We start from the raw sequence: 27,442 nt of genomic DNA, 5'->3' as shown, positions 1-27,442 counted from the left end.
ATGCATGTTTACGTGGCTGTGATTCTGGCTTGTGGAGTGTCGGGTGAGTTCAAACTTTTCATTTCCATCATTGATGAAGCGTGCGCGGATTTTATTGTCTTGTGTTTCTGTTTGTCATTGAAATCATGCGTGATTGTACAAATTTCAGTGATAAGTGTTTTGAAATCATTTTAAAAGCCCCAGAGGGGGGGGCTGCAGTGACGTTTGTAGGCAAAGTGTCATCTGCAATTTAGCGTAATAAATCTCTGAATATCTGGAAGTGGGCTCGATCGTCATGAGTGGGAGGCATCCAACAATTAATCTGAACGGTAAACCGCTGCATCCATCACGTTTGAATGCTGCTTGTTTGAATGTTTGTCACTGTCAAGTGCTGCTTTGTGTTTTTTGTTTTTTGCCTAAATCCAAATGGACACTGAGGAATAATCCAACTCGCCCATAACCATGAACATGGAGGCAGTAAAAAGCTTTTTCATTATGAGGAAATTTTAGTAATTTACTTTCACCTTCTGTGGATTTATTTCAAAGTGTACAATCTCAAATTCAAGGTTTTCTATCTTTGCCCTATATCTATCACTGGATTTGATAACTGGTGTATGATGATGATGAATATATTTATTAGATAGAATGTTAGAGTACAAGTGCAGTCACACAGTAGCATGTATTACAGTACACATACAGTCAAAACATCCTGTCTAAGAGGAGCATTTCAAAAAAGCCCTTGCGGTCTTGTGCATAAATCATCAACATTTAATAATACCAATAAAACTAATGTAAAATTACTCAATTGATGCAAAATAACAATAAAATAAATATAAATTACACCACAGGTGCAAAATAACAATAAATTAAAAAGACACATAATATGTACAGGTGGACAAAAAAAAAAGGGGGGGGGGGGGGGTTGATCCGGAGAGAGTCGTGATGTCTATCTCCGTTTCGCCCCCCTGAAAGGTGAATTTTTAGGGCCGTTTTGAATGAGGCCAAATTAAATATTACTCAATTACACAGAAAAGGAGGACCATATCCATTCATAAATTATGTCTGTGCGTCATATCTGTGCCACAATCACACTAAACGGGAACTGCACACGTCTTATGCCAGAACGAGGTTGGATTCGTGCATTCTTTTTGGATTGGCCCAGAGGTGAGCAGCTGTGTTATTGCAGCTTTCCAGTGTGTGTTGCTCCATGAGCTGAAGCTGGGAGCTGATGAGCCTGGTGAAGACTGTGACTGGTGAAAGGTGGATGGCCTTGGCATGTCCTCCTGTCCTCTGTGGGTTGACTTGTGTCTGTCCTCTGAGATTTATTTGAGGAGGTCTTTTTCTTCGTCTGCTCCAATGGAAATATTCATGATTGGATTGGCCCATTCTCCACACATGCACAACACTTTAATAAGGAAATAAACTAGAAAACGACAATCAGAGATTGCAGACCCTCGCCTCCAAAAGACTATTCGATCTTGTGAGACAGTAAACAGGGCTTCCGGATCAGAGGGGCCAAACCTGGAAAGGAAGAAGTGGTACAGGAGAATAGAATAGAATAGAAAGCCTTTATTGTCTTTGCATAGTGGCTATGCAAAGAGATTAGGAGCAGCTGGTGTGATCTTCTGGGCTGTGTTGATCACTGTGCACGCGGCGTACCACACCGTGATGCAGTACGCCCGGATGCTCTCCAGGGGGCTCTGTAGAAGGCCACCAGCAGCTTCTCCTCCAGGTTGTTCCTCCTGAGCACCCTCAGGAAGTGGAGTCGCTGCTGGGCCTTCTTCACCACCGCCGTGGTGTTTGCAGACCAGGACAGGTCCGTCGGTGATGTGGACGCCCAGGAATTTAAATGAGTGGACCCTCTCCACGCAGCCAGTTTTTATCAAATGATTGCGCAGTCAGTTTGGAGAATACACTGAATGAAGGCAAACATCTTCTTTCACGTGATTCTCACACTATTTTCCCCGGCGACGAGGCGTAACATCTGGATGAATTCATTTAGCAGGTTTTGAGTTGGTAATATGGCATAATATGGCAACGTTTTTAACGTCAGATGCCATTCCTGCTGCGACCCTCTGCATTTATCCGGGCTTTGGACCGGCTCAAGGGAAACACCGCCCGTGCTACCTCTGAGGCAAATAACATCTGTGTCTGCATTACTTATTGTTAATTGACACAGTACAGCCATGTTCCTCGTCTGTTGGTTCAGAGTGTAAACCAACGTCTCAGTTTACAGACCCCTTAAATGACCAGGACTCTAAACTGAGACATGCCCGTTCATGTTGAAGACAATAAATGGTCCTCGTATAAATGGAGCAGTCGGCTGTTTTTTGTTTTTTATCTTTCACGCTGTGGATTATGGGAGCAGATTGAAATATTTGCTAACATTGCAGGGTGTCATGTTGGCTGGGAGCCCGCCACCCCTCACAGCTTAAATGCTGGGATCAGGGACACCTTACTTGCTGCCACCACACAAAAATCTCCTGTACCACTTCTTCCTTTCCTTCTTCGCATGCAGCTTGTCCTGGAGCTCCTCTAGCTCGGACATCTGCTCTGCACACTCTTGATCCTTCTTTTTCAGGGTCATGTTTAGAAGGTCCTTCTCAGCCTGGTGCTCCTTCCGAGCAGCAGACAGAGAGACCGCCATCTGATCTTTCTGTTTTGCCATCTCATCCATTTGGGTGTTCAGCTCTGCCTTTTGCTCCTCAAGCAGAGCAACATGAATGTCTGTGTTTGTTTTCATTTCATCCATTTGGGTGTTCAGCTCTGCCTTCTGCTCCTCAAGCAGGGCAACACGAATGTCTGTGTTTGTTTTCATCTCATCCATTTGGGTGTTCAGCTCTGCCTTCTGCTCCTCAAGCAGAGCGACATGAATGTCTGTGTTTGTTTTCATCTCATCCATTTGGGTGTTCAGCTCTGCCTTCTGCTCCTCAAGCAGAGCAACATGAATGTCTGTGTTTGTTCTCATCTCATCCATTTGGGTGTTCAGCTCTGCCTTCTGCTCCTCAAGCAGAGCAACATGAATGTCTGTGTTTGTTCTCATCTCATCCATTTGGCTGTTCAGCTCTGCATTCTGCTGCTCAACCAGAGCAACATATTCATCTGTGTTTCTTTTCATCTCATCCATTTCGGACTTGAGCTTTAGAATTGTCATCTCCTTGTGCTTCACCACCCCCTTCATGTGATTTATCTGATTAGCGTAATTCTGAGAGAGAGACAACATTTTCTGTTCAGCTGTTGATCGTTGCTCTTCCGCGTCATTTAGCTTCGACTTCAATGCAGTTATTTCTCTTTGAAGGGTTTTGGTTGCAACCAACTGTGAATTGAGAGTGCAGATCTTTTGTTGCATAATTTTTTCTTTCTGCTTTATGTCTTTCTCCGCCTGCAGCTGCTGGTTCTCCAGCTGCTCTTGAGCGTCTTCCAGAGAATTGTTAAGACTGCTAAGCTCCTCTTTCTGCTGCTCAACCAGAGCAACATGAATGTCTGTGTTTGTTTTCATCTCATCCATTTGGGACTTGAGCTTTAGAATTGTCCTCTCCTTGTGCTTCTCCATCACCTTAATGTGATTTCTCTGATTCGCGTTCTTCTGAGAGAGAGACAACATTTTCTGTTCAGCTGTTGATCGTTGCTGTTCCTCGTCATTTAGCTTCAGCCTCAATGCAGTCATTTCTGCTTGAATGTTAGTTAGCTGATTTTTCATGTCCGAGGTTTCAACCAGCATAATTTCTTTCTGCTTGCTGTCTTCCTCCGCCTGCAGCTGCTGGATCTCCAGCAGCTGTTGAGCGTCTTTCAGAGAAGCGTTAAGACTGCTCAGCTCCGCTTTCTGCTGCTCAACCAGAGCAACATGAATGTCTGTGTTTGTTTTCATCTCATCCATTTGGGTGTTCAGCTCTGCCTTCTGCTGCTCAACAAGAGCAACATATTCATCTGTGCTTGTTTTCATCTCATCTATTTGGGACTTGAGCTTTAGAATTGTCATCTCCTTGTGATTCTCCATCCCCTTAATGTGATTTCTCTGATTCGCATTCTTCTGAGAGAGAGACAACATTTTCTGTTCCAATGTTGATCGTTGCTGTTCCTCGTCATTTAGCTTCAGCCTCAATGCAGTCATTTCTGATTGAAGGGTGTTGGTTTCAACCAACTGTGAATTGAGAGTGCAGATCTCGAGTTGCATAATTTCTTTCTGCTTTCCGTCTTCCTCCGCCTGCAGCTGCTGGATCTCCAGCTGCTGTTGAGCGTCTTTCAGAGCAGCGTTAAGACTGCTCAACTCCGCATTCTGCTGCTCAAGCTGAGCAATATAAGAGTGTGTGATTTTCCCCATATCCATTTGGGAGCTGTATATTAGATTTTTCTCCTTCTGGATCTTCTCCAGCTGATCTATTGTAGCTTTCAGACTCATGTTATTGCTGGAGAGAATCAGCTCATTCTGTTCCAATGTTGATCGTTGCTTTTCCTCATCATGTAGCTTCAGCCTCAATGCAGTTATTTCTGATTGAAGGGTGTTGGTTTCAACCAACTGTGAATTTAGAGTGCAGATCTTTCGTTGCATAATTTCTTTCTGCTTTCCGTCTTCCTCCGCCTGCAGCTGCTGGATCTCCAGCTGCTGTTGAGCATCTTTCAGAGAAGCGTTAAGACTGCTCAGCTCCGCTTTCTGCTGCTCAACCAGAGCAACATGAATGTCTGTGTTTTTCCCCATCTCATCCTTTTGGAAGCTGAAACTTACATTTTTCTTCTCCTCGTCCTTCTCCTGCTGATCTCTGGTAGCTTTCAGACTCATGTCTTTGCTCGAGAGAGTCAGCGCTTTCTGATCAATTGTTTGATGCTGTTTCTCATGATGGAGAAACAACTTCACGTCACGCACGTCTCTTTGTGGGTTTTTGTCTTCTTCAAGCTGTTCGCGATCCTCTTTCAGAGAAAGAGGCATATTTGAGTCCATGATCGAATGTTCTGGCAAATTCAGCTGAAAGCTGTATATTTATAGGCAACTACAAAGTTGCTTTGCTCTTTGATGTTTTGATCTTCTTTGATCTTTTGATACTTCATAAATCACACTTTGAAGTCACAGATTCAAAAGAACAAATCTACAGGTGCTTTGAAGAGTTGAAGAGGGCATCAAAGCCAATTTTACCTGCTATATGCCGTATTTCATGCACCAACAGAACATTACATTCCACTGTGACTGAGGTAATTCGCAATTTGTGAATTATCTCAACCTTTTGGTGATGATCCACATCACTATTTGGATGTGCAAATCTAATTATGAGGGGAATGAGCTGCTCGGCTGAGGTCTGCACTCTCTAGAGAGTGTTTTTCTAGTTTATTGATGCTGTTGGTTTTGACTCAACAAATAAAGATTTTATTTAGCTCTGCTCTCTAAATTACAAACAACGAAAATTAGTTTAAAAAAGTCACTCACCACGAATCCGACAGCCACCAGCGGCTCTCCCTCGTTCAGGTGATACAGGAAGGATCCTCCTCCGTATGTGTTCCTGTTCAGGGGCCAGCCGACGGAATGCTCCACCCTGCCCGGGCTCCACTTCTTCTCATCAATAGTCCACAGCTTCAAGTCACACACAACCAAAGGATTCCTTCAAGTCTTTCCAAGACTCTGGACAAGTCGTTTCGTTCTTTTGTCTATTACGATTGTGCCCTGAAGCAAAATACCAGCAAAGATCTTTATGAATATGCCCAAGGGGGCGGTCCTTTACCTCCTTCAGGCCAATGGCGTACGTCTGTGGTTCGCAGTTCTCACGCAAGTTGAATTGCTTGTAAAGCTGCTTGGCCAAGTGGCCGTGGCAGCCCTCTCCGAACAGCGTGACTTCAGCGTGGAGCTCCATTCCTCTCTCAAAAACATCCTGAAGCCGAGAAGAACAGGATGCATGAATGGAATTAACGAATGACAGCCATCACTGAATAATAAATATACTTAGCATCTGACAAATTAGAGGCTGTGGTCTAAAACAATATGTGAAATCTCATCCTTGCAGTATTATTACCCTCGCGGAAGAGGAGGCGAGGGTATTGCAATTGGGTGCGTTTGTATGTTTGTATGTTTGTATGTTTGTCTGTCTGTTTGTTTGTCTGTCCGAGCGCATAACTCAAAAACTAGTAACCCAATCGACTTGAAAGTTTTACACAAGCAAGGTTCTGTCCGTGGCTCGGCCCTCCCCGAGAATGGCGTTGATCCGGATCTGGATCCAGATTCTAGAATTATTTTTACATCTGGAATTGTGCCTGTGCTGTAAACTGCCACTTTAAGAGGGAGGGACACGAATGGCATGATGGGAAAAAGAGTCCAGAAGATGGCTTGTAGTACGTTCCGGAGCAGCAAGCTAGAGCAGGTTTGGCCCCTCTGCTCCGGAAGCCCTGTTTACTGTCTCACAAGATCAAATAGTCTATTGAAGGCGAGGGTCTGCAATCTCTGATTGTCTTTCTAGTTATGTTATCAGCGCCAGACCAGATACTAGCATCTCCAGCGTCCTTGCAAATCGTTAATGGATGCATTTAGAGATTATTCTTCAAACTATCTGCCGGCTGGATGAACCCTCAGGGTTGTCACCAATTCTTTTACACAATGTGTGTGTGATGACTTTGAGTTGATTGACATCATTTGAATGTCTCGCTAGCTCAGAGTTGAATAGTACATGTTTTATCCTCCACCAGCTGCTAATGCAGGAATTCTCACAAGCTGGTGTCACATTCTCATAGTTTCACTGTGAATGATAGATTAATACTGATCATACTGACAGCTTGATATCCTCATCAACAAACAGAATGTCTTAAAAGCTGTGGAGCTCATTTCTTTTATATTGTCTGTGTAATTATTATTGGTTCGAAGTGGAAGTTGCACATGTTCTGCACATGGTTGTGGCTGCTCTGGAGGAAAACTCCAACAGTCACTTGTCATTAGCTTTAAATACTGTTTCTCCACTAAATGCTAAAAGAGATTAACTGCTAGATTCTCCCCTCGGTTAAACAATCATATTGTTAATCACACAGAGAAGAGCGTCTGTGGAAAACTAGACTCAAGATACATAAACAAGCAGGTGTCTGGCAAGAGATGATTATTTTCCTTGGCAATTACAGGGAGTGTCGAAAACTCTGGAGGATTTTACCATCCAGGTGCTTCTACCCATCTGCAGTCCTCTTCATCATCTCATTTTAAAGTGGAGCCAGAATTCGCAGCTGATGGAAACTCAGTTGATCCCAGTGAACCCTGTGGAAAACGATTTGGTCTCAATCCCGATTCTCTTGAACCCAAATGACCACGATACCTTAAGACTCTTCACATGTTGGTTTTGGTTTTATGACTGATGGACTGGTTCAAAACAAACTGATGACATTTTACATCAACTATGGAGACCATGTGTCTGTGTTGGGGTTCCAGAGGGCAGCTGTCTCGGTCCATTACTGTTCTAAATATACATGCTGCCACTTGCTGACATTAGAAAGCACAATCTATGTTTACACCTTTATGCAGATGACACACAGGTGTACATCATCACCTGTCTTTTGATAATTAACAAATAGATTGTCAATAATGGAGTTTGTACATTCTCTCCAGCTCTGCACAGGTTCCCAAAGGGTTCTCCAGCTTTCTGCCGTTAATATATAAATCAAAATGTGACATGGAGGGCCGAGACACTCCAGGATTTCTTTCCAACCATCTCTCCAGCAGCTGATTTCACTAATGAGCACCTTCTCTCAAATTGAAGGAGGTGATGATAATTACAATCACTTGCTTTAGTGACCGTCTGGAAGGAAAACCTGCAGCGTCTCAGCCCTCCATGGCACAGTTTGGATACCCTTGTCTAAATTGACTGTCAGTATGAATGTGAGTAAGAATGTTTGTCTTTCTATGTGGTCCTGCAAAAAAGCTGGTGACTTGGAGTTGTCTATAAATTCCTGTAACGCTACACGGGAAAAGCAGATCCAAAAAATAGATGAAAGGCCAACATTTTTTTTTTAAATGCGGACCAATCGGAAATAATAAAAAAGGAGTGCTTTTTAGATATATCTACTGTTTAAGACCTTGTATTCGATTTTGAAGTCACCATTACAGTCATTCTTGAATAAATAAATACAGTCCTTTCAAACAACAAAATTAAAATTGTTAAAGAGTCAACCTTCAGCAATGACTGTAACCTGGGTGGATGGGAATGGTTATCAGCAAAACAAAAAGATGCTTCCGCGACCCTGACTTGCTTTCTGATGCGCGAAGAATTGCTATCAACGGCTACCTTTTCGCTTTTAGTGGGTAAGCTGAATTCACGACTCCCTTCTTCAACATTTGCCTTCAAGTAGAATGAAGTCATCTGCTGCTGGATTATTGGAGATTCAAAGAAAATGCGGGATGAAACACAGAAAATTTCACTTCTGCACGCCTCCCTCTGATCGATTTGTGCAGTCATTTTGAAGGAGATGGCGATTTAGATTGTAAATTGTTTCTCATTTAATTTCAATTCCTATTAAATGTAAGTTATAGATGTTATCCTGAACATTCAATGTAGTAGTGTAATCTGGTGCATTTAGACAGTGATAAATATTCCATAAGTACAGTCAAACCTGAACAACTTAATATTTTATCATCACACTCCCCACCTCAGACTGTGGAGGGAGGCCTCTACAGTTGTGGTGTATTCTATTCATCTCCTAATTAAGTGCCAGTACTGGAATATCAGTACAGCATCTGTCTGCTGCATCTTGAACAAGAAGCTTGACAAGACAAACCCACTGAAGCATTACGACAGCAGGATGTATGGAGGAAATTATCCATTTTGTCCTGCAGCTTTTCTGGACTCTGGGGCAATCAGATAATCCGCAGCCGTGTAAAGCTGTCAGTTTCTGAAAAATAAAATAGAAAGGCAACTCCGCGTGGCTCGTAGGACGGACAGCTGCCTCATGAAGCCCTTTTGGCGTGGGTTTGGGCACAGTGTGCAGAAGCCAACGTGAAGTTTGCTGAAACATTGTTTTAGTTTAGTTTTTTTTTGCTTTAAAAAAAAAAAAGAGAGAGAAATGTTACATTTGTCATGCGCTTGGATTTTTGTGCTTTGGTTGTAGCTCTCAACACCACCGAGGAGAAGGCACCGTGCCCACTCGGATACTTCCCCTGTGGAAACCTAACAATATGCCTCCCTCAACTCTTGCACTGCAATGGCGTCAATGACTGTGGAAACCAAGCGGATGAGGAGAACTGCGGTGAGTCACTGTTCTATATTTGACTGTGAGCATCACTGCTGCTACAACATCGACATTCAACCCCTGAACCTGTTTGGGGATATAGTAACCCTAATCATAAACTGCAGTGGCCTCGGTCAGTCTCACAAGCTGGATAAGTCAGCAGTGCTGAAACGACCAGCACTTCAGTTGCACCTTCTGTCCACCTTTCTGGCTCAAGAAATGGAACCAGGCCCAGTTTGTCTTTAAGAAGCTGTTAAATGTCGGCCCAAGTTTTGTTCCATTTGTCACCCACCAGGCAAACGTTGACAGAGGGGGTAATTGATAAGCCGCTATGACCAACAAAAGAAAAAAACAGCAGAGGAAGCAGCCTCATTTAGACTGCACCCACATATAATCAAAGGTCAGGGGCTGATCAGGGCTTTTCACGTAGAGCCTGAAATCCTCCAGTTGGTGAAAACAGGCTTATGCGTGACCCATGACCGGCTTCATCTTCAGGAGACAGTCGTTTAATAATGACTCCTGTGATGTGACGGGCGCAGGTTATAAAGCCGGTTTCCTGTTATGACAGAGGTTTGATTTCTTTCATCCAGCAGGAAAATATATTTTTTTCCATTAAACGCTGGCGGCTTGTGGTCTTTCCCCGTTCTGAGTGATTTCATCAGGGTGCACGTTATTTCCAGGGCACAGTCTGGTGATATTTCTCTGGCTGGAGTTCCATAATATGTCCTGCGGGGTTGAACTCATTACAGTCCAAATTTGTGTGTGTGTCATTGTTTCCTTTATATGGAGATGTGTGCGTTGCATCAGTCATTGTTCAGAGGCCGCTGGAGAAATGTCACCACGGCTTTGGGGGTTAGGGTTAGGGTTATTTTCTATCATCTGTGTAGAACTCTTCATTATGCTTGTATCTATACAGATAATCATTATCACGATATAAACAAACAATTCATCCACATAAAAAGTAAATGCAATATACTGCTGATGTTATATTTTGCATTTACTTATAGGAAATTCATTGCAATTCCCACACAGTTATTCTTTCAGATTCTCGCATGCAAAAAAAAAAAAAGAATTTCCATCTCTTTTGAGGAGCCATCATTTCAAATGTCTGCTGATGCAAGCTTATTAAATGTAAGGATGTCCTTCCTTTTTAGTGTCATTTAGCATAGGGGACAAAGAGTCTTTGGATTGTGGACGAGTTAGAAAACTTAGCTGGACGACAGTCAGAAATCGTACCAACGTTCAAGTCTTGAGAAGCTGCTGCTTTTAACTTTTTACCTCCATTTGAATGGGAGCGCTTGTGGGTCAGGGTTTTCTTCTCTAATGTTCTCATGCCTTACCCACATTTTTATTTTATTGAGGCAGGCGATAACAGTTTTAGATTCTCTGAAATTTGTGTGTGACAGTTTGATAATTCCAATACTGTTTCTCATTTCAAGGGATCACGACGACACAATTGGATTGGAAAGACGCTGTCTTGAACCATAGCCGCTGAAATGGAACACAATGTGCAATCCATGCTGAATTACTTTCCTCTTTGACTACTGACTTGATCTTCTCTCAGATACGGGGCTTTGTCATCATGCAGCGACCTGATCCATCGCCACTGATATATATTGTTTTTTAGCACTGAAAATAACAAGTGCAATTTCAGTTCTGGAACATGTGGACACGGTGAGCGAAAATAAAATTGGATTTTTATTTATGGATTTTTAACTAAGATGCATCCTGATATGTAGCTGAAACGATGCTTGTGTAGATTTCACACAAGAAGACAGAGTGCCGGCTTATTCTATCCCGCCGTTCTCAGCTAATAAGAATCTTTTCCCGTGTCCGAGCATGTCCTCTTTCTCTCCTCTGACGACTAACATCTAAGGAAAGAAGCATGGCTGAAATGTGATTACCGGTATGTTGTCCTGTTTATTGAGCATGAAAAATAAATAAATATCAATGCTAAGGTTCTAACGTCAGTAATGACATTCAAAAATAGCTTTTTAACAGAGCCACAAGTTCACACAGTGACATTCAAACAGACTTCAAATGTCATATATACCCAGAGGAGCGGACGTGGCGGCCTGCGGCGAGCCACAGCCTGCTAATGATGTAAGAACTATCATGAAATTATGCTGTCAAAAAAAAGGACATGAAAGACATGAATCAAAGTTGGTGTAATATACTTATACTTGAAAGAGTTCTAAGAGAAAAGAAAATTCCATTAATCACAATGAGTTAGGGTGAGTTCATCTCCTCACCCAGGGCCAGGGCGTCTGCATTTCATTTCATTTCACTATAACTTTAATTTATGATGATGTTTTAATGTATTGAGACAGGTTCTCTCAGCATTTAATATTTACAATCTACCTGTTTTGAGATTTCACGTGGACGTTTGCAACAGCCAGACGTGATTTAATTTGACCTTAGTAGGAGCGTTCTTTTCTCCCACTGGATTAAACCGCTCCTGAAGGGACAAGGACAGCTGGGCAATGGCTTGGAACACGCAAAGCATTTACCAAAACCTGCTCCCTCTCTGTGTCCTGCCATCCAGGCGGCTTGCAGCTTCACGTTCTGAGCTCTCCTTTCATCACAGCTGCTTTTGTTCCAGGTGTGCCTTTCATATCCAGACAGGCATGTGGCGGTCTTCCCACATCCCTTGAAGGGCCACTAACCATGGCTTTTAAAGCACTATTAAACTTGCATAACCTATAATAGCACTTTTGTTCAGCAGCAGACCCGGGGCCAATGAATTGTGATTGACTGTGATTTATCCTTTGAAGCTTGCGCCACGTCTGGTCCTGCTTTTCTCTGCTGAGATGATGAATCAAAATTTAATCATTTCTCTTATCCTCTCGTTTATTAAGGGTCATCCAAGCTTTCGTTTCCTCGCAGCGGGATTCCTGTAATGTGCTTTATTCTGGTCCTAACAGTTGAACCATCAAAGACTGCAGCTGGTCCAAAACGCTGCTCCCAGGTCCACGTCACATGTAGGTGCAAAGCCATGTAGGGACTTCCCGTCTGTAATGTTATGTGACGGGCCTTGCAACGGCCGTCAGTTCAATTTCAAGAGTAGGAAAAAATATATGAAAATAAAATTCACCTTTTTACAGTTTTCGAAGTTTGATGAATAGTTATGAATTCCGAGTCGTTATTATGTCCCCCTGCCAAAGGCGGAAAATTGGAAAACCCATGCCCATAATAGAATATGTCGATCCACATCACTGCCACTAGTTCATGCTTTTTAGTGGCTTTAGAGATGACATCTTACAGATGTTTTCTTCTATTTGCATTCTATGTTCTCATTTTCTCTGTCAAATGTTGCATAGGAAAACCTAAAACTGAAAAATTAAAAAATAGGGACTTATTTCTGTTTCTATCTTCTTTGCCTGAGAGGCTGGGACATTTTCTGCTTGTCTGTCTCATTCCCACCGGTTGGAAATGCTAAATATGCTACCATTTGTTGATAACGTTATCCGCTTTATTCCCATAAAGACTGGCGGACGGCAACCACTGTGACGGCCGAGATAACAATCAAAACCCAATTTCCCCCACTCCATGTTGCTCTGCGGATTTCTACCCAACAAAAGCAAAGCACAAATGGAAATGTGAACAAGTGACTCTACCAGGAGAACATTTTGGGGTTTTTTCTGACTGGATTTTTGTTCTCCTGGCTCAAGTGCTGCTTCCCGTCTTCAGAAATACTAATACTCTGACTTCTTGTTTCTGAGCCGTTCCAGAGGTAGACAGGAAGTACGTGCAGCTTCCTTCCGTCTTTATTTTGTCAGAGATGCGGACTCTGGAATCTGTCCTCTTGCTCTGTCATAAAGGGACGAGGACAGGGAGACGGCCTGTGGACTGACTGGAACATTTTAATGACTTCAAATTACATATACATAGAAGATGTTCTCGGGCACAAGTAATGACTTGTGGTCTTATTTTAATGTCTTTGTGGGCCCCGTTTTTATTTTCCAGGGGACAACAATGGATGGCCTCACCTTTTGGACAAGTACTTTGGAATGGCCAACAATAACGTTGAGACCAAGTCCGATTCGTGCTGTAAGTACGACTGTCGTCTCTAAACGGCATCTTTACACGTTTGTGAATATACATTGGCTCCGTGAGGTTACAGTGGATGAAATGAAAGTGGGTTTAATCCAGAATTATTCAGTCACCAAACCTGTTTAACCAGGCTGGCTATTGACTCCAATTCAGTTTCATTCATTCCTGGTTACATTTGAATCACAGCCCTCTAATCTCAGGGTTTATATTTTCTTCCAGATAGACAGGTTGCCCTTTTTCCTAACTGCTTCTCTGCGATAAATCCTCTGCCATCCACAACTTTCTTTATCTCTCCAGTGCTGGGCTTAGTTCCCGATCTCTGCCAGTGTCGAGACCTGGAACTAGACTGTGACGGCACACAGCTTCAAGATATCCCGGTGGTGGCGATGAATGTCACCATGATGTGAGTTGAAAATGTCTCCTTTATTTTTTTCAATCTCCTAATCCTCAATCAATCTCCAGGAAGCTGTCGCCTTTTGGCATTTGGCTGTCACGTCATTTTAGAAGTGTATCGCAGATTCCTCTAACAACCCATCAGCCTTCCACCCTGAGTGTCTGGCAGGATTAAAGCCAGAGTCGAAAAAAAAACTGCCCTGGTATAGATTCTATAGACACACGCATGTTTACCAGGAGGACAACATGTGTGAACATTTAAGGCAGTTTTAAGACAGTAAACAAGATTTAATGAAATATTAACAACTAGAAAAGCACTCAGGGAGCACAGACCTCCGCCAAGCAGCTCATTCCCCTCCTAATTGGATTTACACCGTCCACATGGTGATCTGGATCATCATCGAAAGGCTCTAGATTGTTCTTGGTATCTTTATCCACCAACCATGAAAATTAAACGTGAATCAGTGTTTACTGATTCACGCCTTTTAATGTTAACATTTCATATGTTTTTATGGACCTCATTCTGGATCAGATCCAGAAGACATTTTTAAATGATAGTACATATCAGACCCCTTTATGACTGTGATTTTTAGTGAGTGAATTTTTTATTTTTTTAATCCACACAGGTATCTGGATCACGCTCAAATTTTAATGGGATCTGAGTTAGACAAAGATCCATCTTCAGATTTTTTTTAATCAAGAGCCACATGGCAAGTTTTCTGTAATCCTGCTAACAAACAGACAAACACAATCAAACACAGAAATTCCCTGGTGACGGTAATAAATGTCAATACATTGACAGTGTAAAAAGATGATTTCATATATTTTATAGTTTTATATTGACCAACCTTCAAACATTAATACATTTTCTCAAAAGAAACTAGCTAAAGACAGTCTAGCAAACTTCAAGATTCTTTCCATCTTTCAGGTCCCTAAAAAGGAACCAGCTCCAGAGACTGAGAGCAAACACGTTCTTTAAGTACCCAAACCTACAGAAACTGTGAGTCTTCTTTGAAATATATGTTTGCTTGTGTTCAGGTGTCGTTATGAGAGTACATGAGACCTTACACCATTAATTTTCTTAAGTGTTCTGCACTTAGGAGCCCAGATAAAAATGACAGATACTTCCATGACCATGATTTATCAGAAGAAAGCCTCTACTGGGAACACTAAGAGGTCACTGTTCTATTCTGAGCACAAACGGAGGCAGGATTATTCATCAGATTTTCCTCAAGGAACCATTTGGCTGCCTTTTGGGATTTTTTTTTTTGAGCAGATTAAAATGTTTCCTAAAAGAATAATTTGCCACATGTGTGAAATGCACAAAGAGACAAAACACAGCCGTTAGCGATGATGCATTATTATCACGGCACGGAGGAAGCAACAAGATGCCAGGATTTGAACAGACGCCATTGTTTGTTTAAATTAATTTCTTCCAACTAATATCCGGATTCAAGAAACATGTGACAAAAGCTGCATTCCAAGAATGGAAACAATGGAGGTGGGGGGGGGGGGGGGGGGGGTTGCATGATTTGCAGGGACATTTAAAATAAATTGAAGTGAAACCGTGACAAAACTCTTGATCGAGAGAGAGAGAGAGAGAGAGAGAGAGCAACACTTAAAGAGAATCTCCTGAAAATGAGGTTTTCCACGTCTGCTTTGATGAAGGGCCTTAATGCTTATTTATTTGTAGGATGATGCATTATTGTGATTTGTGCTTTTTTTTCTTCTTTTGTTAGATATCTCCAGCACAACAGAATTCGAGACGTGCATCCCGACGCATTCAGGGGACTTCAGAATTTAACAAGGCTGTACGTTTCTTTTTTTTTTTTACTATGCGTGATGCTTAGTCATGAAAAAACTCAAAAAGTGGTTGCAAATAAGTGAATATAAAATCCATGAATTAATGCAGACACAACAGGCAGAAAGTTTCCCCCCCTGGTTGGGTTCATCCTCTGCAGGCAACCTCCTCCTCTTTCCTCTCGTAGATATCTGAGCCACAACAAGATATCCGTCCTGATGCCGGGGGTTTTCCAGGACCTCCACAAGCTGGAATGGCTGTAGGTTTATTCCACTCTGACAGAAAGCTCTGCATCAACGTAATGTAGAATCATCCGTGCATGGTATATTAGGGCGTCTGGTAAATAATGAAATGTCACCTTTTGCCATCGAAGACGTGCTTTCATGCTGATTATTCTGAATCTATATGCTACAGAGGAAGCTGAATGTCTTTTTTTTCTTGCAGGATCCTCGAAAATAACAACATCCATCAAATATCCCCCATGACATTTTCAGGGCTGAACTCTCTTGTTTTATTGTGAGTGGGGTTTTTTTTTGACTGTCTTCTGAGATCTTCTAACACGATTAGATAGTTTATATCGAAGTTGAGCCTTTCTCCCCTGAAAGCTGATGGAAAAGGAATTACATCTTGTCGCTCTGTGCATCTCGTTGATTGACAGAGTTTTGCTGAACAACTCTTTGACAAAGTTGGATGACATCTGTCGGGAAATGCCAAGATTGAATTGGCTGTAAGTCGGATGTGAAAAAGAAAGATGTCTTGACATCAAAGTGGCAGCTCCATTTTGATGGAGTGTGTGTGTGTGTGTGTGTGTGTGACACATTGCAGGGATTTGGAGGGGAATCTCCTTGAAACTATTGGAAATGCCTCATTACATTCTTGCAATGTGCTGACAGTTCTGTAAGTGCACTTATTTGAATTTCCATGAAAGGTTTGCAAATTATCTTCTCTTTCCTAAAAATCTTAAAATATATATTTAAAACTTTTCTTTCTTTTCTATTTTGCATTAAAGGGTTTTGCAGCAGAACCGGATCAGTCATATCCACGAACAGGCTTTCTCAGTCCTCCAGAAGCTCGGAGAGTTGTGAGTTACTTTACTGTGATGATAATTTCCCATAAATAATTTTCAGGATTTTTCAAAATAGCACAATTTCACTCTGAATAACAGGTTTGACTTTCACAAACAGCAGTAGTGTTTCAACCAACTGTATGCTGGATTTGACTGTTTGTTGATTTGTTGCTTATTCTGGAACAAATGTGGATTTTGCCAACAGGGATCTATCCAACAACAGACTGGTGGTGATTCCTCCCAATCTCTTTGTCTTACTGGGGGATCTGCTTCAACTGTGAGTACATAGAATACCTTCCTGCATTTTGGGGTAGAGATGACTGCCTTCTCTCGATTGCCATTAAACTAGATGATATAATATATAATAAGAAATGGCATGGAAGCAACGCACGCCCGCTAGATTTCTCTCCAAGGAACTGCAGCGCTTAAAGGCGCTTTGCTGTCTTTGTGAAATGCAGGCCTATTTGTTGTATAATTAATGCATTTGATCGATTTCCTGGATAAATGCTCGACCAGCATAACGCAGTTATCTTTATCTTTTAGGAATATCTCATACAATCCTATTATGAAGCTCCATGTCGACCACTTTGACAAGCTGGATAAACTGAAGTCATTGTAAGTATGCGCTGCCGGATCAAGAACGTAATGAACCCCTTAATTAAAGGGGACATATTGTGAAAAACAAATTACCTTTGCCATGTTTCTTCACTTTTGTGTCCAAAAAAAGTAACCTCACTGGTTACCATGGTAGCGTGAACTTGGTTTAATTTTCATTTTCAGAGCCGTTTCTGACGGAGCTGTTTGAGACAGAAATGATGGCCGCTGTCCTGCAGCATCTGTTTGCTATTTTGACCAAAGACTGGCACAGATATTTCATATAAGTGCCTCGGAACTGCACTAACTTGTGGGAAAAGGGTATCATATATGACCTTTAAAGAAGATTGAGGCAAGCCGGAAGGTCATTCCATCGAGCTCGTCCGATTCGGACAGGGTCTCGGCCTCTGATGCACGATCTCTCCGTACCATTTGAGCAGCATGTGGCTGCAGTTTCTTTTGAGAAACAGACATGAGCCCACATCAGTTCAGAATCTCTGTGAAGCAATGAAGGAAAATACCATTGGGCTTGTCGAAAGTTGCTCATTCAGTCTTTGAAAAGCTATTTCCTGAGGATAACATTTGGCGGAAATGCATTTTTCCTGCTCTAAAATCATTGTCAAGCTATAAAGTCAGTGTGCACTATATACAAAGTGTGCTTTTGTGGAATGCAATTTGTTTCCTCTTTTCTAGGAGTATAGAAGGGATAGAAATTGAAAACATCCAACGGAGAATGTTCGAGCCGCTCAAATACCTGACCCATATGTAAGTATCCCAGGCATCGTTGTGCAGAATCATTCCCCTGGATAAGCAGCGTGATTGGACGATGATTAGCATTATGATTCAAGCACGCTTCATGTACCAGAACACCAATGTCCTTTTTTGTCTATTATTCCAATAGACTCTCAATTGTTCCCTATCGTTCCTTTCTGCTTTTGTTCATCCTGTACATTGCCTGTCCACCTTTAACCTTATCAGCATTGTATTATTATTAATATTTTCATTTTTAGATGGGCCACATTAGCATATAGATGAAAATTGCATGTTGTGAGGACCGCAAACTTTTCACTGCTTTCAATGGGATAGAGATGGAAACGCTATATTACCAACAAGGGGCAAAAGAATCCAATAGTCTTTGTAGTTACAACCGAGCATTCGCTTCCGGTTCGAACTTTTAACTGTAAGATTAGTTTCACAGCTGATACGAAAAAGAGGTGAAGCTTTTAGGCTGCCTCTTCTTTCGCCTTGATGCTCTGCTTCAATGTCTCATTACAGCTACTTTAAGAAATTCCAATACTGCGGCTACGCTCCTCACGTGCGCAGCTGCAAGCCCAACACCGACGGCATTTCGTCCTTCGAGGACCTGCTGGCCAACATCGTGCTGAGGGTCTTCGTCTGGGTGGTCTCCGCCACGACCTGCTTCGGCAACATCTTCGTCATCTGCATGCGCTCGTACATCCGGTCGGAGAACAAACTCCACGCCATGTGCATAATCTCGCTCTGCTGTAAGTCACGCTGCATGTGAATGAGCGATGAAACACCTGACTTTCTATTTCTAGGCTCCTCTCTGCTGCCATGGTGCAACACTTAAATTGAAGAAGCATAAATTATAACCTTTTACAGGATTTCGTATTTGATGCCAAACGAGGCATATTTAAAAAAATATATATATAAATGTTTTCCTTGATGATGAATATATTTATTAGATAGAATGTTGGAGTACAGTACATTACCTTAGGAATATTAGTTTTACCCGTGTATGAGTTTAATTTTCTATTATTTTTATAGAGGTAAATAATAGACAAATAAGCTTGATGCCTTTATGCTAACTAATCTAAATGACCACCCCTTGTTAAACTGACCATCCACGCTAAACAGAAGGGAGAAAATGACATTGCTAGGACTGTGCCGCTGGAATGCTGGAGGCAGGACAGTTGAGTGACAGGCGAATGCTCATCAGTGCACAGTCGTACAACTACACCCCCTATTTGTGTAGCCAGAGGAGCAACGACAGCCCGCCATCACCCTGGTTGCCACGTGCAACGACCTAAAATCAGGGTTGACATGTCCTCCTGCTGCACCAGAGAAACAGGATCAGACAGGCCACCACCACAACACAACGATGTGCAGATGTGACCGATGAGTGAGCCTTCATCCCTGAGGTTCTCCTTGGGAGTGACCAGGTTGGATAGGATTATAAATTAGATCATAAGAGGGACAGTGAAGATTAGACGTTTTGAAGACAAGATCAGACCTCAATGGTTTGGACATGACCAGAGGAGAGACAGGGACTATATCGGTAAAAGGATGATCGGTAAATCATCTTTCTACAATACGGCCACCCAAGGGTGGAACGGATTGACTCCCGCCCTCAAAACATGCACCTCTTTGGCCTCCTTCAAAAAGGCCCTAAAAATACACCTTTTAGGGGGACAGAAACGGAGATAGTCATCACGACTCTCTCCGGATCAAACCCCCCCTCCTTTTTGTGGCCAACCTATGTTGCACGTATTAATTGCTTTAGTAATTTATTGTAATTTATGTAAGTTATTTATTGTCATTTTGCATCAGTGGTGTAATTTATTTTAGATTAATTGTTAGTTTGCACTGGCGGTGTAATAACATTTTATTTTTGTTTTTCTAATGTTGCGTTGCATCAATTGCGTAATTTAATATTGGTTTTATTTTTATTTGTATTGTTATTTGTGGATGATTTATGTACGAAGGACTTTCAACGGAAACAAGCCCGCAAGGGCTTTTTTGAAATGCTCCTCTTAGACAGGATGTTTGACGTTATTTGTACTGTAATACATGCTACTGTGTGACTGTACTTGTACTCTAACATTCTATCTAATAAATATATTCATCATCATCATGCTGAGGGTGGAACTGCCAGGGAACAGGGCTAGAGGTCGACCCAGGAGAAGATACATGGACGTAGTGAGGGAGGACATGAGAGTGGCTGGTTTGGAGGACGATGCAAAGGACAGGGTGAAGCGGAGAACGGTAGTTTGCAGTGGCGAAAACGAAGAGCAAGAAGAAATTAAATCAACTACCCAAACACATTTGTAAGCAAACACAGCAGCTTGTTTGTTTCTTAAAGCCCTTGGGTCTCTGACGTAAACCTTTCCCAGAACTTCTGTCAGTTTTCTCCTTTTAGAGGAAATCCATGCAGCTGAACTCTGATCCCCTCCATCCTCTCTGCTCTATACGATGGAGCCCAGCTGGATCAGCTGGAGGGCAACTTTAACCTTAAACACATTCATACTCTCATGATAAAAGCAAGTACCAGTACCGTGTATAACTCCATGTATAACGTATACAAAAGATAGCTAAAAATCACAATGCCAAACATGTTCAGGCTCACCAACAAGTATTACATTGAATGGCGTTTAAACTTAAGGTGTACATTTGGATCTATTTTCTATTTATTTCACATTTAAAACAGAATGAACTGCACTATTCAGCGATGACAACAATCCGGCATTTGACCTTTTTTCCTCCTAAGCATGGGTCTTCATTGTTGCGTCCCTCCGTTTTCCATTTCACAGACACGAAGACTTGCCCGTAGGACGGACATTTCATCCCTTCCATTTCAGCATCTTTGGAAAAGAGCTGCTTGAAAAAGAAAGTCGCCAATCACTATTGGAGTCTTTTTATTGGCGGAACTGGGTCTGCTGAATATGCTTTAAGTTATAGCTGCTATTCCTTGCAGGTGCAGACGGGTTGATGGGAATCTACCTTTTCATGATCGGTGCGTACGATCTGAAGTTCCGTGGCGAGTACAACCGGCATGCGCAGGCCTGGATGGACAGCGTTCAGTGCCAAGTCATCGGATCTCTGGCGATGCTGTCCACCGAGGTATCGGTCCTTCTCCTCACGTACCTCACCCTGGAAAAATACATCTGCATTGTCTACCCTTTCCAATACTTGACGCCCGGCTGGCGACGAACTGTCACCATCCTCCTCGGGATATGGCTGTTCGGCTTCACTGTCGCCTTCTTGCCGCTGGCCTGCGAGGGGCTTTTTCGCAACTTCTACGGCACCAATGGAGTTTGCTTCCCATTGCATTCTGAGCAGCCAGAGACTGTCTGGGCTCACGTTTACTCCATTGTCATTTTCCTAGGTAAAGAAATTCTATTCTTGAAATGCCCCTTCGAGCCTTTCTGTTGTGTCAAGTTATTATTTTTGTGATTCCCTTGCTGTTTAGTTGTGTTCCTTTTGCGTTTGGATGCAAATTCAGAAGCTAACCAAATGTCTCTCTGCAGGTCTGAACTTGGTGGCATTCCTCATCATTGTCTTATCCTATGCGAGTATGTTCTATAACATCCAAAGAACAGGCACTCAAACCACGAAATACAGCAACCACATCAAGAAAGAGGTCACCATCGCCAAGAGGTTCTTCTCTATTGTCATTACCGACTCCCTTTGCTGGATCCCTATATTCATCCTCAAGATCCTGTCGCTGCTGCAGGTGGAGATTCCCGGTACAGTTGGAGTGCTTTAAGGTTTACATTTTGACGAGCAAGCCTGCCAACCCACTAGCTTCCCGCTGTAGCTCGGAAACTTGTCTAGCTTACACTTTTGGAAGGGGGCCTTAGAATTTAGGGCCATTATACCTCGGCCCACATGCAGTTCAATGGCGTCTTCGCTGCTGTTTATTGCACTGCCTAATTGGCTCCAAGTGATTGTTTCTTTCACAGTACAGAAGGCTGCATTTGTTGCTTTCTGCTAACCTGGTAAAACTTTGGGAACAATTCAAAATAACATTGCACAGAAGCAGGGCCACTTTTCACACCCACAGGGAAGCACTTAAAGAGACCTTTTGGAGTACGTAGTATTGCATTTTCTGAATGTTCAACCATTTCCAAGTAGTGTAACAGCTGTCTAAAGTATTTATCATTGTACGAAGAGCACTTAACTGCAACCACTGTGGTGTTTTCAGTTAGCGCTGTATACCCAAATGACCAATTATGTGTTGAGCAGAATATATTGCCTACACAACCTTGTGAGCTGTGGCCCCATAAGTTGGTCCCCTGTAGAGATAAAAGGCCTTTTCTCGAATTCCAAAAGTGTTTACACTCTAATAAGAACAATCAACTCAGAAGTGCGTTGCACTACGCAATCTTTCAACACAAACTGTATACCAGTGGCTTATTTAAAAGATTTGCCACTGGTATATAGGGATTATGTGTGCCAGATCTTCAGAGGATAAAGATGCTGAGCACATAACCCTCGTTTAAACAGGTTCTAAAAATCCCATTACGCACCTGTGACCTATGAATCAACTTAAATTCATGCCCTCTCTCTCCCGAATGAGAATCTAATTAAAAAGAGCCTTGAACAAAAGACAAAATCAAACCGAGTCATGAGGCCGGTGCATATAATTTGGTTGATTAGATAGTGGGCTGACAACTTCAAATAAATAGTGTGGAAGTGTGTCGTGGCGCAGTGACTGAGGTGGGAGAATAAAGACAGAACAGTGGGTTGTGCTTAAAAGGACTGGCAGGTAATTCCTTATGCATTGGATAGATTTGTTCCCATCATATTCATAAATCATATGCAAAGATCCATTTTCTCCATTAGCTCAAATCATACGAGGCTCAGTTGTGTGATTTATTCCTGTCTTTTATCTCTTGCAGGTACCATTAGCTCTTGGGTGGTTATATTTATCCTTCCCATCAATAGTGCTCTTAACCCTATCCTATATACCCTCACAACTCGGCCTTTCAAAGAGACCATTCTGCAGGTGTGGGCAAACTACAGGCAGAGAAGACCTCTTCTCAGCGGTCAACCTGCTCATTATCCGTCTCTCAGCTGGCAGGAGATGTGGCCTCTGCAGGACAACAGTCAAGCCGTCACCACGGGACACCTTCTGGAAAAAGCAGGACCTCTAGCCAAGGTCACGCCTGTGGAAAACAGCAACGAGGGCTCGAATGGCAGCGCCTTGTGCAAACACTGACAGAAGCAGCATTTAGATGTTGGACAGCAGAACGGTGTGGATCTGTTCGTATTGTCGTCCATCACCTCATCAGAATAAATGTAATTCAGGTCCATTCATCTCAGCAAATTGGACAATTCAATCTGTAAACAATATTTATTTTTTTAAGGGGACAAATGCTGATTTGAGCCCTCGTTTCTTGCTTGTTCTTGGAAGTCAATTGTATTTATGGTGGGTTTGGAAATCCCACTTTGTGCACATCTTGTCAAAGCAGCAGCCATCATGTGTCTTGTTTTTTTGTTTTTAATTTAATGTTGAGGATACTTTTTTTAATATGCCACGGTGTTTGTAAGTCCTGATTTATTTACTACAGAGCATTTTATTTGAGCCCTGAAGCATTAATGACATGCTGTAATTTGTTGCAGTAAAGTACACCTTTAAGCACCTTTTTAATCCTCCAAAAGTACTTTGTATTGCCTCTGCTGTCCAAAGTTATTTTAGGGAAATGTAATTCTAATTTATGCGAAATGTGCAATATGTTCAATGAAGAGTACCTGATTTGAAAGGTATTAAAAACAAAATATGAGTGTTGTAGGTACACATGCAGCTATTTTTTAATTGTCTTTTCCACATCCGGTCTGGAAATTCCCCAGCTGGTCTGGGTTTTTGCTTCACAAGCCGCTTGTTTTTTTTTTTAACACTACGACCTTCACAGTGAAGGCATTTCTACAATGATCACAAACTCGTCTGTGCATGAGATGCGCAATGGACAACTGATTATTGCCAATATATATGGCTTCAGACACTGTACATATTATACCAGCCATATCACAGCAGATAATTATTAAAACAATGATCTGCTGATATCATGATCTTTATTTTTGTGTTTACATTATATTCCTTTGTACTGAAGAGGCCAAGCAGCCAGCCGTTTGCATGAAATACTTTCACAAATATCTGCAGGTTTACATTTAAAATTGATTTTTATAAATATAATTTAAATTGTTGCATTGATTGACTTGTGTCCCGTAATAAAATACCTGGAAACGTATTTTATTGTTTGTTTTCAAAATGCTTAAATATACACACGTATACATTGTGTAGAGAACGATAGAGAGACATAGACAAATACAGTGAGAGAGAGAGGACTCCTCCTTTACGGTGTGTACAGCGTGCAGAGCTGCGGCTGCGCATGCGCAGTTACCCTGACGTTTGTTGTTATTGTAGGGTGTCCTAGCCCGACATTTACGTTAGCTGGGCTGGTGGGGTCACACCGCTGTAAGCCTAGAACCGGTCAGAACCAGAACCGCTATTCATTTTAATTAAAGTTAAAACGCTGCTTGTGAACTTACCGAGCTGAAGCATGTTTCCGGCTGGCAGGTATCCATGTACAGGTACATTAGCTAATGCTAGTTCGCTAACATGTTGCAAGCTTTCTCTGGCTAATTTGGGTTTACTGACAGTTTATTCAGATGTTGCTGCACTATTTATATTCCGCTGTAGAGCCTGTTGGATATGTTTCTCTGTGGTTTTGCTCTTTACAAACGCTAGCGTCAGCGTGAGCCAAAACAGTGACAGACTTATGTTAGCATCAAGCTAATATGTAGGTTAAAGTTCAGTCACTGTTTAGGTCGCTTGAGCAGCGTCCTTATCTTTCCTTGTGTAGTTTGTAATGTATTTCTGTGGAATGTTATTGTGTTAGTATTTGTCTAATGTTTTTTGAACGTTATATTAACGTGTTTAGTGTTTTTAAGAGGAGCATAAAGTTGCCACCTCGGACTTTGTTTTGCTAGAAGTTGTAGTAATACATTAACCCCGCTAGGTAGCTAGCATGGGTATGCTACTAGCTTGGCTGTGTGGCAGCAATTACAGTTTTCATTGCATTAGTCACAACTCTGATGTGTTTTCATCCTTCATAATAATGTGTAGGTGTGTGTGTGTGCCTGCCGTCTGTTTCATTTGGTTATAATCCGGTTTGTTTTGATTCAATGTGGTTGTGGGGGCTTTTGACATTGAAATAAAATCAAACAAAAACCAGATCAAGCTCAACTGAACGACTTTTGAGATTTTATTCACGCACACCATTTGAAGTTGACCCGACCAGTGGCTATTTCCTCTCCTTTAGCCCACAGGTGTATCAGGGCGTGGAGGAAGGTTCGGGCGGATCATGCTGCACCTCAGCTTTATACGACACTAAACAGACGGACATGCTCTTCAGTTTCAACACCTCGCATCACAACACACTACACCATCCACCCGAGAGAGAAAGATCCGCGATGGGAAGGTAAGGCTTCATCCTCCTCACCAAAAGGTTCACGTCATTTATCCGTATTGACTCGTAGTAGTGACTTAAATCACATTTTAGTAATGTAATTACACGTTTTGAGAAGAAGGGCAATAATCTCTCATCTAGTTTGTCACTGTCACTTTGTATTCTAGACTTTTTAAAGTTTAGGAAAACTGCATCTGAGAAACATTAGCAGATGTGACCGCTACCTTTTTTTTGCAGGATATTCTACAAAATGCTTCCTCAATTATTGTCCTCTCCTATTTCATTTATCTCAAGTACCTGATGTTCCCACAGCGGTGCTGCTACTTTTCTGACTTTGCCACTGAATGATCCATGAGGTTCACATCAACAGATGCTCAGTAACTTGAGTGCTTTAACTAAACTAAACACACCGTTACAATAATGTTGAGTTGTGTCCTGTCTCATCCTGAGAATGTCCATAGTGTTCAACAAACAAGCATTTGTCTGTCTTCTGTGATTAATAATCTTTTTCTTATTTTAGTTACACAAGTATTTATCAAAGTTTTGTTCCTTCACAATAAAGATCACAGTGTACATTTCATTTGTTAAAGCTCTGCAGGAAAATTGCAATGCCATTTATACATGGGCTAATGCTGCTTGACTGGCTAATGCTGCCCCTCTGGCTCCACACAGAGCAGCAGACGCCATCATTTATTTATATTTACTTCTTTTTTGTCCTTTTCCAGGGATTGAAATGGAGAGATTTGTAGATGAGGCCGATGTGGTAATAGTAGGCGGAGGCCCCGCGGGTCTCTCTGCCGCAATTCGTCTGAAGCAGCTAGCCAATGAGCTGGATAAGGAGTTGCGAGTTTGCCTTGTGGAGAAAGCCTCTCAGATCGGTGCACACATCTTGTCAGGTGCCTGCCTGGAGCCCACGGCCCTCAACGAGCTTTTCCCTGATTGGAAGGAGCGAGGGGTGAGCTGTGTTATATAATATTATGTGTGTCTGCTTGTTATCAATGCTAAATGTGAAAAAGGTCACACGTTTGCGCACACATACTCTGCTTATATGTCAGACTATGCATATGTTGAAGTTAGTGTGGTGTGTTTCTCAGGCACCCATGAACACTCCAGTGACTGAAGACGTCTTCAGCATTTTAACAAAGAAACACAGAATTCCTGTCCCCATTTTGCCGGGTAAAAGTCTGCTTGATTCTTAAAAATTTGTCATGAATGATTGTTGAGTGTGCAACACAGATACTCTGGCTAAAAAGGCATCAACCGAGACGGTGTTCATTATTACACTCGGAACGGATAGTTTACTTTAGAGGGGTTGAAACGTGTCTGGTTTAGAATAAAAGAGCTGCAAAATAAAATCCTCACTGATCGCGATTTAAATTGCTTCAGATTTTGGAGCAGTGATCGAAAATAGAAAAAGCAAACTTCAGTCATCATGTGGTCTCTCAAACCCCAAGCCTGCCTGTTAAACCCTGCTAAAATGCTGGGGAGGTGCTGATTCTCTGTGCGTGTTGTTCTCACCTCCTGCAGGCTTGCCCATGGTGAACCACGGTAACTACATCGTGAGGCTGGGTAACTTTGTGCGCTGGCTGGGCGAGCAGGCGGAGGAGCTGGGAGTGGAGCTGTATCCTGGTTATGCAGCATCTGAAGTGAGATGCAGTTTTGCACGTTTGTATTTTACAGTGTCACTCTGGGCTGATTTCTAGATGTGTTTTCTGTTGTTTCTTTCAGTTGCTCCTCTATTTAGGTGCTCTAATAAAAGCCCAAATTTGAAACCAGGAACAAACGTGTCCTGGAGTAACCGCAGGATCAATACCTCTCTGTCCTTAGCTTCTGATCCAGCAGGTGAAGCCAAGCTCTCCTGTCTGTAGGAGTCAGCTGATCCTTACAACAGCTTGAGGTTCAGAAATGATTAAAGGGAGGGGGGGGGGGGGTGCGATGTGTGTGGACAATAATGCCTTATTTTATCAATTCAGAAAAAAGCAGCGCTAGTGATCCACTCTGCAAACTGTAGCTCTAATGGCCGCCCTCTAACATATTCTACCACACCGCTCTGCTCCTGTTTGTGCTTGATGGCCGTTTCAGACGAACGTTAACTCTTCCCCGGCTGCTCAGGAATGTTCACCCTCACTCTGACGTCTGTCCAGGTTCTGTTTCACGAGGATG

The 27,442-nt window shown here is 42.2% G+C and overlaps 2 protein-coding genes across 2 annotated transcripts; both read left to right on the top strand.

The window, feature by feature from the left end:
- LOC137916458 (relaxin receptor 1-like) lies at positions 1-23,028 on the top strand. The gene is made up of 18 exons (XM_068759480.1): positions 1-43; positions 9,040-9,177; positions 13,126-13,209; positions 13,510-13,615; positions 14,534-14,605; positions 15,345-15,416; positions 15,594-15,665; positions 15,851-15,922; positions 16,065-16,133; positions 16,232-16,303; positions 16,416-16,487; positions 16,678-16,749; positions 17,016-17,087; positions 17,760-17,831; positions 18,342-18,571; positions 20,782-21,192; positions 21,335-21,553; positions 22,709-23,028. Exons 1-18 carry the CDS (start codon positions 1-3, stop codon positions 23,026-23,028), a joined length of 2,268 nt encoding a protein of 755 aa, XP_068615581.1.
- Positions 23,029-24,258: 1,230 nt separating this feature from the next.
- LOC137916461 (electron transfer flavoprotein-ubiquinone oxidoreductase, mitochondrial-like) lies at positions 24,259-26,925 on the top strand (the record flags this gene model as incomplete). Its single annotated transcript, XM_068759484.1, has 5 exons — positions 24,259-24,401; positions 25,133-25,291; positions 26,005-26,234; positions 26,374-26,455; positions 26,807-26,925. Coding segments are annotated over exons 1-5 (621 nt in total), but the record flags the coding sequence as incomplete, so codon positions are not given.
- Between the last annotated feature and the right edge of the window lie 517 nt (positions 26,926-27,442).

The sequence above is a fragment of the Brachionichthys hirsutus genome, unplaced genomic scaffold (assembly GCF_040956055.1).
Source record: "Brachionichthys hirsutus isolate HB-005 unplaced genomic scaffold, CSIRO-AGI_Bhir_v1 contig_1463, whole genome shotgun sequence".
NCBI lineage: Eukaryota > Metazoa > Chordata > Actinopteri > Lophiiformes > Brachionichthyidae > Brachionichthys > Brachionichthys hirsutus.
Note: the sequence above shows the minus strand (reverse complement) of the source record. Positions and strands in the feature narration are given on the sequence as shown.

Bases quoted from the DNA above. Each gene is read 5' to 3' on its own strand.
- LOC137916458 (XM_068759480.1), top strand. From the start codon at position 1: ATGCATGTTTACGTGGCTGTGATTCTGGCTTGTGGAGTGTCGG. The intron at 17,088-17,759 runs GTAAGTATGCGC...CCTCTTTTCTAG, and splicing joins CTGGATAAACTGAAGTCATT to GAGTATAGAAGGGATAGAAA. The intron at 17,832-18,341 runs GTAAGTATCCCA...GTCTCATTACAG, and splicing joins CTCAAATACCTGACCCATAT to CTACTTTAAGAAATTCCAAT.